This window comes from Bactrocera tryoni, chromosome 2 (genome assembly GCF_016617805.1).
Source record: "Bactrocera tryoni isolate S06 chromosome 2, CSIRO_BtryS06_freeze2, whole genome shotgun sequence".
Taxonomy (NCBI): domain Eukaryota; kingdom Metazoa; phylum Arthropoda; class Insecta; order Diptera; family Tephritidae; genus Bactrocera; species Bactrocera tryoni.
This window is the reverse complement of record NC_052500.1, coordinates 68,952,141-68,964,197: the sequence shown is the minus strand read 5'-3', so window position 1 is coordinate 68,964,197 and position 12,057 is coordinate 68,952,141. Positions and strand designations below refer to the sequence as shown.

Sequence of the window (12,057 nt, the reverse complement as noted above, 5' to 3'; positions counted from 1 at the left end):
AGTGCTCCATCAAGCAGACTTTAGTCCCTTTCACACACACACATACATTTGTACACATGTCATTTTCTAATTGCAATATCTTCTACAACCTTTTCCATGCCACGTCATTAAGCGCTGTACCCCTCAGACTGTTTAATGTGCTTATAAAATGAATGAAATAATTTTTTACATTATCACGTTCCTAATTACAAGTGCACAAAAGTACGACAATACATTCTATAATCCCACATTTTTCGCCATCCACTTTTATTTGGATGACATGCTTTTACAAGCCACCATTGTTTTTGTTGGCAACGTTATCAACAGCAGTGCAGAGCAGTGATGTGGTTACTGCACACACACACACATACATACACGCATACAAGCACAACATTGTTATCACCATTTTGCTTTTAAGCGAAAGCCATTGTTTTTTGTAGTTGTTGTTGTTGTTGCTCTTTCTGCTGTTGGGTACATATTTTTATACCGTGTCATCTTTTACGAGTACTCACCACATAACGGCACTACCGACTACTGTATAAGCTTATCCGCCATACTTGTTGGCACTACATATATGTGTGTGTGTGTTATATGTGTGTGAATGTGTGTGTTAGCGATAGTAAAGATGTACAGGCAGTACATGGCGTGTTGCCCTGAATTTTAATTACACCACTGAGACAGCAAAACAACGTCGCACCCTCGATAACAAGCGATAAGCTCAGCCAATCCTTTTATGCTTGACTTTTGTGATGCCTTGCGTATATATATATGTACATATATACACATATATATACATATATACACATATAAATGCGTGTGCGCTTTTTCTTAGTCCTGCCTTACATTTAATCACTTATATAACAATTCATTTGCTTTCTTACAGTTATCGCTTCACACAAATCGCTGTGGATGCGCAGATAAAAACGCCCGGCGGAAAGACTTACGACGTAATATTCATCGGCACAGGTAAGTGAACAAGTGCGAAGGTGCGGTAGTGTGAGAGAGAGAGGGAGAAAAAGAAAAAAAAAGATAGACTAAAATGAAAAATTGTAATAAAAATAGAAAAAGAGAGAAAGAGAGAAAGTGCTTGAAATTATGTTGCAACAATGCTGTGACTTTCTAAGGAGTTAGGCTAGCCTAAAGCCCTAGAGAAGACCTAATTTCTACAATTGATTTAGAGAGTGAAGTAGAAGGCATCGGATTAATCTCCTTCAAGTTTTATTAAACATTTATTTGAAAGTAAACAAATCATTTACTGGGCCAATCTACGGAAACCACTTTTCCAAGAGAACCGCAAATATCCGTATAATACCCTTCACACATACATTTCTTATAGCATAACAGGGTATACAAATATGTTTATCTGGATTTTGATATGCCAATTTTTATGACAGCTATATATAGTAGTCCGATCTAAACAATTACTTCGGAGATTATGCCATTGTCTTGGAAAACATTTGGATAACAAACCTTGTCTAATTTCCAAACTCCAAAAGCTCCTGCTTCCCGTAGTACCAGAATCAAGTTTACGGTCAGACCTCGTAGCCGAAACTACTAACAGTTGAGCATCCCTACTGCTGTGAACTGGTGACCTCATACGCACGTTACATGCGCAATATTCACACAAAAATCTAACCCTAATTCTCGGTAAGACACCTTCGCAGCCTAAACAATTCACGCGCAAACGACCCTAACTGTTCGACATTCCGACTAGTGGCGATCACACCTCTAACAACTAAACGTCCATTAGTCCGCCTAATCATTATACAACCCAGATCCCTAACGTCGGAGCACATCGAACATTCTTCAATTACATTCACCCAATCCTCTACCCCCGTCCCTCAAAAACAATCCGACTTATCAGATAGGTTCCTGCGATGCAAAAATGCATTCAGAGACTTATGCTTTGTAAGCAGAAAACCCAGACTCAGACAGAATCTAAACATAACTCATAACTCATAAATCACTCCACTGTTAGGACTGCCTTTAAGCAGCGTTGTCAGCGTTTCTTCCATCGATAAGTTCACTACAACACCTAAACTCCAAGTATTTACAATTTCCAAAAACTCCAAATACTAGAAGGACACTAATGTCCTGATAAGAACGAGAATCGATACTGATCTTATCACGAGACTTCCGGAGAGAAACAACTTAGCGCTTTTCCACTCGCGTGAAAAATATCTCTCCCAGACGCACTTATTATAAATGGCCTACATGTATTCCGGAATGAACTTCCACCATCTTTTGCACATCTCTCCGCTCAAATCAAGACCTGGCGACCGTTTAGATTTAACCAGGACAAACACGTACCCCAACTCACCCTCATCTAACGGAGGGACAGGCACCTCTTCTGCATGAGGTGTCTCCACTGCCGATCTGGGAAATAACGCACCTAGCAGAACCTACGCACACTCTGTCCACGACCACAACAGAGTGTCACCGACGCGAAGAGAGCACATATCCTCCCTCATATAACTCCGGCAGATCCTATACACCTGAGCCTGAAGATATCTTGTCAAATTAAAAAATTTTCCATACAAGGATTGGATCTTAATCAGTCATTTTGTATGACAGCTATATGCTACTTATTGGTCCGATATTGGCGGTTCTTAGAAGTGAGCAGCTTCTTGGGGAGCAAAGAACGTTTGCAAAATTTTAGATCTATATATCAAAAACTGAAGGACCAGTTTGCGTATATACATAAGGGCATGGCTGCATCGAATATTCTCGCTACGCTGATCGTGACAAACTTCGTAATATAATAAGTTGCAATCATAACAAAAAAATCGGAAGTAGTTTACTCATAATTTTTAAAAGATATAGTTTTGTTTTAAACTGAAGCTTACTGACCAGAACGCCTCGACACTACAAATAATTTTACAGGGACAACATTTTCTTCACTAATTTAATATACTTTCTTGAAACCAAAGCAAAAAAATATTAATTTTTAAATCGTTGACTAGCATAACCCCCAAAGAACTTATAGTGCAGAAGCATAAAAATAATATCTATTTTTTTTTTTTCATTCCCACAGATCACGGTAAGATTATTAAGTCCGTAAATGCCGAATCGGCCGATTCAGATGCGAAGGTCTCATCGGTGGTGATTGAGGAAATCGATGTGCTGCCGAAGAGTGAACCGATTAGAAACTTGGAAATTGTGCGCACGATGCAATACGGTAAGTTTGATTAATTAAGAAATAAATAAGTAAAAAAAAATTGTTATCAGATACAAACATCTATGCATATGTATATAAGTCACAATTCAATCTGTTCATATTCCTGCGACTTAAAGCATATTCAGCCATTGCATGTCAAGCATTGATTACATTTGTCGTACTACGAAGAGACTCATTAAAAGTTGCCACATTTTGTTTAACTTTTTATTATATTGTTTTCGTTTTTTCTTGTTTTTCTTTACTTTTTCCATTTCACAGACCAACCAAAGGACGGCAGCTACGATGACGGAAAATTAATCATTGTCACCGATAGCCAAGTGATTGCAATACAATTGCATCGCTGTCACGATGACAAAATCACCAGCTGTAGGTAAGTGTAAAATGATGCTTGCTTTTTGTTGTTTCTTCACAGTTATGTACTTTGCACCGAGTGCGCGCTCACGCTATTGTCAGTTACTGCAAAGTCAGTGACACATTGAGTCCGCCAATGGTTAGCCGTTGCATGCTTGTTGGCGCGCAGCAGTTAATTCGTTAAAAAAAGAGCAATGTAAAGATATGCAGTTGCATATTTTTATTAAGGTTGTCGGATTGTTTGTGGAATAAATTATTTTGAGGACATAGTAATGAAAGTGAATAAGCTTATTTCCGAGAAAATTTTCTCAACGCCGAAATGTAGGCAACTTTTTCCAGACAACTATAGTTTTTTTACAGAATTTTCGATCGCGACTTAGAGACCTTTTAAAGCGGTACGTAAAAGTATTTTCGTTGTACTCGAAATATAGTTGAATAAGCTTACTTCCGAAAAAGTTTTGTCAACGCCGAAATGTAGGCAACTTTTTAGATATAACTTAATATTTTTTAAGGAATTTTCAAGCACGAAGATGAAACCTTTTAAAGCGGTATAGAGAAGTGTTGCTTGCAATTGAAGTATAGATACTCCAGCTTACTTCCGAGAAAGATTTGCTCAACTCAGAAATGTAGCAATATTTTACATACAAGTTAAGTTTTATAGAGGTTTCTTCAATCGCAAGTAAAGGACCTTCTAGAGATGTAAAGACAAATGCTTTCTGTTGTCGAAATATAGTTCCATCAGTACGTTTATAAAAAAATTGTCGAACAAAAATTCGAAAAATGCTACAAATTATGTATAGGATATTTTTTTTAACTGTTGTTCGCAATTATAAAAAAAATTTTTTTCTATAAATATATGATTAAAAGTTATGCCAAAGTTTGTTGAAAGAAAGAAGTATGCTGATTACTTTTTTTATTTGGAATTTTTAGATTTTATTGAAGTTAGAGTTTATCAATGCTCCTTTTTTATGATTAAATATAACCACAGAAAATTAAACCTAATACCTTTCCTGTTTCACCTTTAAATATCATTAAAATTCAACCTGGTACCTTTATTCATGCACGTTTAAATGTCGATAAAAGTATAAATTTTTTTCAAAATTCCAATTTTGTTTTTGAGGAACCCAAACTCCTTAGATTCTTAACAGTAGAAAGTGTGCTTTGTTTAGGGATGCTTAAGCCAAGACACAAACCACATTATTTTATATGGTTTTGTTGTTGTAGGAGAATAAATTATTCTCGAAATTGTTTTTTTTTTCTTAGAATATTTTTGAGGCATTAGAAAGCTTTAGAAACGGGTTCGCCCGAATCAACTTAGAAAAAGCTTCAAATTTGTAATTTATCTGAAATTTTGCCTAGCTAAGTCACATGCCTAAATAATAAATAAGATCAGTTTCGGAGAATTTAAATCGAAGATATGTCGAATATCCGTAAAGTTCTGGAGTTAGGAACCCAAACGTCATACATTAATACTATTGAAAAGTGTGGCCTACATTTCGGTTTTGTTTAGTCAAGTCACATACCGCTTATCTGAGGTAGAGAGATGTTTTTTGTTATATAAGCAAAATTTCTTTTCGAAATTGTATGTTTTGTAAAATGTTTTTAAGATAACATTTTTTCTTCTGATTGATATTCCAGTACTTTTTGTTAACGTCGAACTAACCTTTCGGCGCTACATTTACCTTGGTAATACTATTATATGAGTTTGCATAGAATTTTGCCTTTTTTGGGCATATGCTAGATAAGTCATATACCTTCAGAATCGTCATAGAATGTAACGACTGCCGAAACCCCAATAAACTCAAAGCACACACACCATGATCTTTGCATAAGAAAGGGCGAAACGATCTCAAGAGTTTCGATTAGACTCCTTTTGTCTAAAAACAACATTCATATTTCGAGGCTATTAAAACAGTTCAAAAGCTAAGTTAAATTATGTAATTAGGCTTTCTTGTCATGAAGCCACGAATATTCCCACTTGGGTTGCTTATCCATTATGATGCTCAGAACTCCTAAGTATGAATCCAAAAGACCGCAGTGTATCGACAAAACGTCTAGAATCTGCCATAAATTTATTGGTATACCTTAGTCTGGCGAAAGCTGAACAGTGGATATCCCCTAGTCTAGTATTTCTAATTCATCTTCCTTTTTGGCAAGTTGCGTTCTCCACAATCACCGCGTGAGTGGCCGAGAGACCGTGTTTATTAAGGACGCCTATCATTTCGGCGATGTGAGTCTGGCTTAGAGCTAGCAGTTCAATGAACCTTTCATGTTCCATTCTGAGTCAGAAGGCTTTCGCAGCCCCGCAAGTGTCATAGTCCATAATCAGCAAGCTCAAGACCTGTATAGCAGCTCTGCTATCAAAGTGCATACATACCTTCCTAAAAGTAGCCAAACTTCGGAGAAGCACAGCTACTGCTACCTTTTTGAATGCTACGTCTGCTTGAAAGACACTAAAGTGACTTAGCAGTCTGAAACAGGAGTTGATCGAGAACTCATAATGGAAGATTCCCATCCATCATCCGTGAAAAACTTTACTGCGCCTCTCATACTATATTTTATTTATTTTAAAGTAATAACGTGTATTTGATTTTAAAAATCATTACCCTAATGACTACATGACATATACTCCATATTTGTATATATACATATTTCATTATTTATATTTAAATTTTCCATTGTTCACTATTTTCCTCCACTTCACACTCTTTTCATCGCTCCGCCTTGCCAACCAAACCCGCCACAGTGAGTGCGTAGCGCTGCAGGATCCATACTGCGCTTGGGATAAAATTGCTGGAAAATGCCGTTCGCATGGTGCGCCACGTTGGCTGGAAGAGAATTATTTCTATCAGAATGTTGCAACCGGGCAACATGCGGCATGCCCATCAGGTAAGTAATATAGTACAATGTATATTAAAAAGATTTTATAAGTTTGTAATAAAATACATGTAGGCATAAATACATAGTTTACTGTAGACTGATATTTATAAACACACACACAGGTTCCCAGTTGCCACACATTTGCTTTCGCATATACATACAAGTATATTTCGCTTCACGACAGCAACTCTGTCGGGCATATTTCATGCAGCTGACTGCCCTGAAGTTAAATGAAACTCACACATGTAGGTGCTGCATACATATTTAATTCGTGAATATAATCCTATATAAAAGCGAAAAATTCAACAATATTAATTTTTGTTATTCTGTCATTATAACAACGTACATTCCCGGAGTATTGCTCGTGTTACCCTCCTGGCAGAGATTTGGCCGCGTGCCAGATAGTGGCAAATTGCCAAGCTCTGTGCTCAAATTAAATTTCACAGTTGGTGTACAAGCGAAATGAAAAGGAGAAATTTATGAATTTAAGCTGAAAATAAGCGTTATTGTGGTAGTCTCTTTGTATAGCTTTCAGTTCACTTGAAAGTTCATATATGTATGTATTTAAGTTGTCCATTTGTCTGTATTTTTGAGTGAAGCCTGACAGCTGGTTTGGTTTACATTTTCTCATGCAAAAGGTAGTTGGAATAGGTTAAAAGTCAGATAACTTGATCATAAGTGCTCTCCAATCACTTATCAACATTTTACAAGTATGAAAGTAACATACCGCCACTACAAAACATTGAATCTTCGACCATTACATCGTCTGCTAAGTGTTTCGCCGATATTTTAGTCACTACAGCGCCTTTACCATAGTTGTAAATCAAGTAAGCCAACGTTTTGAAACAAAAAAGTACAAAACATTGAATCTTACATCTTTACACCTTCTGCTGTGTATTTGACCGACATTTTTCTGTAAGTCTTTATTGGTTGAGGTTAAGTAAAGTTAAGAAGCCGGCCCTAACAGTGGATCTCACTTTAACGATATTCGCCTCGCTTGGTTTAGGTTAGGTAAAGTTAATATGCTGATCCTAATAGTGGATCTCACTTGAAAAGACTAGAACGCTGGTCCGTTGTGGTACCTAAAACTCCTATATGTATATTTGATCTAACCTAAAACGACGTAGCTTTTTGAGCCTAGAAGAAATTTGTTGAGACGGCAAATGTCTGTTTCGACTATGTCCGCTAGTTCGCCGAAGGTTTTTTTTTTGTTTTTAGTAGGAGGAAGCATCGAAAGCCGGAGCGCGGGACTTTAATCCGCTAAACCTAACCTACTCCCACCCCATGTCTCTCCCACGGGACCACTAGCATTACTTCATAGTTCGCCAAAGGTATGACTACACAAATGTTTCAACCTCAGACTTCCAAAAACTGCCCAGGATCAGTCTTTAAATAGGATCTCACCTTCTTCCTTAATACTTTAAGAACTTACTTCTTACAAGAGCTTAATTGCATTAATATCTATTGGACAATGTTCAGTCTTATTGGACAAAAAATACTTTACTAAAGGCTAGCAGCTCAGTAGATCTCCTAGGTCAGAAGGATATGACAGTCCCACCGCATCTGTCCACCGACCAACAGCTAAAAGTACGCCTTGGTTAATTTGATGAATTTTTTTAAGAAAATTCTTCAATGCGACTAGGCTTACCACAGTCAGTGACCCTATAAAGAATATGCATATGGTATTAACGATCAGCAGAATGACCTGAGACGATTTAACCATGTCCATCAGTCTAGTTGTCTGTCCTTATATACGCTTAGTAGTCCCTCAGATTTTAAGATATCGATCTGAAGTTTCCAACAAATCCTTTTCTCCCCAATAACAGCCTCATTTTTCGTAATCACAGTTACTATAGCAAATATTTGCTATACAAACTGTTAAGGCCGGCTTCTTCAAAATCAAGTTTTTGTATGGAAAACTTTTCATTTAATGTGATATCTTCACGAAATTTAAAAAATCGCCCAATTTTATGAATAGAAACCGTCTTCGATTCTCCATTTCCCTGCTCGTTATCATTCATACATCAGAGGGCATGAGACTGCTTATTTGACCATCTGCTATAGTTTGTTCGATTCACTTCCTTCCAACGCTTGGTGAAACACCGATAGCTAAAGATATTTTGATTTACAGTAGTTTTGATTACAGTCTAAAGCCACACTTATTAGGTCCAATTAGTATGTTGACGGTGGGCTTTAATCTTTCACACAATACGCTCGATAGAAGCTATTATGCAATGTTGAGAAGGCTTTTCCCACGGTATTTGGTGCAGATTGGGTTTTCCTTTTTTTGGATTGGACAGAACACCCTTAAATTCCAGTCGTCGGCATTCTTTCGGCCGACCGTATTCTACAAAGAAGCTGTTGCATGTTCCTTATCAGTTCTTCGCCGCCGTATTTGAATAGCTCGACCATCGGCCACAGCCGCTTTGTTGTTCTTCAGACGGTTAATTGCTAATCGAACTTCTTCATGATCGGGGAATGGAACGTCTGCTCCATCATCATCGATTGGAGAATCGGACTCGACATCTTCTGGTTCTAGGCTTTCATGCCATTCAGCAGGCTGCAGATGTGTTCCCTCCACAATTTTAGTACGCGCTAGGCATCAATCACCTATGGGAGTTCGCCAAGAGTATGCTGCAGTCTTTAAACCTTATGTTACCCCTTTCGGCCAGCTTATCAAACTCTTCGTATTCACGTCGTATCAAAAACAACACTTCAAAATAAACGTATATACTTTTAAATATTTTATATTTACCGTTAAGTATTTCAAATTTTTATGTAAACATTTATTCACGTATATTTATGAAAATATCCCCCAAAAAACAAAATAAACTTCCAAGACAATAACAGTTTTTATTTTCTCTTTATTTTCGTATCTATCATTTGTAATCATCTCATTTATGCATTTTCATTTTCAACGCACATTATTCTTTCGTTTTTCTTTTCGTATCACCACCACACAATAACAACACTAAAATATTGCATATTTAATACATACAAACAAACATCTCGCCATTTGAAATACTATGCCCGCCGTCTCGCCTCTCTTGCACTCTATCATTGCACCGCCTCTATTCTCAGCATACACTCCATTCACATTTGCAGGTAAAATCAATTCCAAAGATGCGAATGTCGGCGAACAGAAAGGCTATCGTGACGATATGGATTTGTTGGATTCACGACGCCAAGGCAAGGATCAGGAGATCATCAATATTATGGGTGATAAGAATTTCGAAGGTAAGATGAAAGCAAACGCTTTCCTTTATTTTTGTTCAAATTTAGTGTGCAATGTATAGTAATAATAATAAAAAAACTGGCCCCGAACCCAAGCCCAATCCTTTTTTGTACATATGTAAAAAATTGTATGTGTAATTGTGTTCAATGTAGATAACTTGATATGTATTAGTAAACGCTTTTTTAAACTTGACGTGGGATTATTTATTTGTGTGCGCTTAGGGTGGTCCAAATATTTGCTGTTATTTAATTTTTTTTAAATATTTTTATGCTGTTAGTTAAGTTGAACAGAAGGCAAAACCAGTCAGGCATGTTTGAAGTTTGTCGAAATTTTTTTTATTAAAAAATTGTTAAAGTTTGTTGACATCCAAAGAACGAGTTGCCAAAAAAATCTATCAAAAAGACAGCCATTGCGTTTTAATAACTTTAACAAAGAATTAAACTGCTAGAAGTGCTCTTCAGAAGTTCTTACACATTGTGACAAAAAAGTTCCAGGAAATTGTAAATAAATTTAAAATAAACCGACCGGTCCTCAAAACACTTTTCATACGTACTTTTTGGGATGGCCTTCAGTTCCTTCAGCGAACTTTGTGTCATCTCTTCGATCGACTAAAAACAGATTCCATGGAGCAGCAATTTCAGTTTGGGGAACAAGAAAAAATCACAATCTGGTGAATACATCGATTGATCGTTTATATGTATTGCGTTTTCGGCTTTATATTCGGTCACTATCGTGGCTCGTAGCGATCATCATGTAAAATCCATAAACTGTTCTTCCACAATTTCGGCTGTTTTCGACGGATGTTTTCACGTAAACACCCCAATACGGCGAAATAGAACTCCTTATTGGCCATATCTCCCTCCGGAACAAATTCATGATGCACCAAACCACGATTTCCGAAAAAAAAACTATTGGCATCACCTTGATTTTTGAGCGGCTTTGGCATGGTTATTTTGGTTTCGGTTCGTTTTTTTTCCCTCCATTCCGATGATTGTTGACTTTTTTTGCATGTCAGACTCATAAGCCCATGTCTCATCGGCAGTTATATTGCTCTCCATGAATCTAAACAGACTTGTTAACGGTACACTTTTTGAAAAAACTCAGCTTTATCGGGACGAGTCGAGCAATAACGCGTTTCAAAATATCCACCAAAATCGTTCGAATGAATTCGCGAGAGATGTTGAGCTCTCTATTAATTTATAAAAATAGTAATTTTTGAAACAATTAATTACAATTAATTTTTTATCACTCTACTTTATTAATTAAATTAATTTTAATTAATTAATTTTACAAATTTATTTAAAACTTTAAAATTATTTTTTTTTTCAATTTAATTAATTAAGTAATTATAATTATTAAATTAAAATAATAAATTAATTTTAATAATTAAATTTTCGTAAATTTTAAATTAATTTGTAAAAATATAGTAATATTTAAAATAATTAATTAAAATTAATTTTCATATCTCACAATTTTTTTCAATTTAATAATTAATTAATTAAATTTACAAAACTTTTACAAAATTAATTATTTTAATGATTAATTAATTTTACCTAAATTTTAAATTAATTTTTAATTAAAATTATAATTAAATAAAATTTATTTTTTATATCCCACTACTTTTTTTATTTTGCAAAATTTTAATAAAAGCTTTTATAAAAAACAATTTGGACCACCTTTATATTGCACCACCAACCAACCGCTCGTCTGTGCGGTTAATGATGACAGTGACACAGCTTGTCCGGATTTATGGCACTTTCGCATTTTCTTTGATAGCATTTTATATTAAAGCATGTTGTTGTTGCTTTTTATTGCTATGGTAGTGATACTAAAACTCGTTTACTCCTTGCACACTGCTTGAGAGTGTGTAATTTTTAACGTTTGTTATGCGCTTACACACTTTTACCTGCATAACCGGTACACACACAGACGCGCCCATATAAATGGATATATATGTATAATTGTACTAACACATGCTTGACTAACACCAATATATTTGTTGTTGTTGGCGTCTTATGATGTATTCCTTTGATTTACGTATTTTATTACACTAAGCCGAGGTTGTTTATAAATACATGTATAAGTGTGTGTGTGTGTTGGTATTCATAGCTATTGTTCTTAAAATGCCGGCATGCACGACTTGACAGCTTGTCTGCTTGGCTGTAACTTATACGTGCATATTTGCCTTTGTTAGTGCATATATAAAGATGTTTTTGTATTTTGTTGTAAAAATATGACTAAGCCACTTCCTTTTATTTGCGTGTGCATGTGTGTGCTTGGCTTTTTCATATGCGCTGCGCTTCGTTGCTTCTAAGCTTTTTGTTATAGTTTATCATATTTTTATTGTTGATATTTATTTGCCATTTTAGACATTTGCAGTTGCATTGATTGGTTTCAGTTCATGTGCTCAATCAAAATTACTGCCACTATATTG

At 35.8% G+C, this 12,057-nt stretch overlaps 1 protein-coding gene across 2 annotated transcripts in view; it reads left to right on the top strand.

The window, feature by feature from the left end:
• Positions 1-12,057, top strand: part of LOC120768110 (semaphorin-1A) — a 490,487-nt gene that overhangs the window by 453,201 nt on the left and 25,229 nt on the right. Inside the window, exons 12-16 of one of the 2 annotated variants that reach the window (XR_005704731.1) lie at positions 863-945; positions 3,014-3,157; positions 3,416-3,527; positions 6,255-6,397; positions 9,470-9,625. Coding sequence is in view for 1 of the 2 variants with exons in the window: in XM_040094657.1 (XP_039950591.1) it covers positions 863-945; positions 3,014-3,157; positions 3,416-3,527; positions 6,255-6,397; positions 9,494-9,625 (614 nt within the window). In the remaining variant the exon portion in view is untranslated. The remainder of the gene's footprint in view (positions 1-862; positions 946-3,013; positions 3,158-3,415; positions 3,528-6,254; positions 6,398-9,469; positions 9,626-12,057) is intronic. The other variant, XM_040094657.1, reaches the window with a different exon arrangement.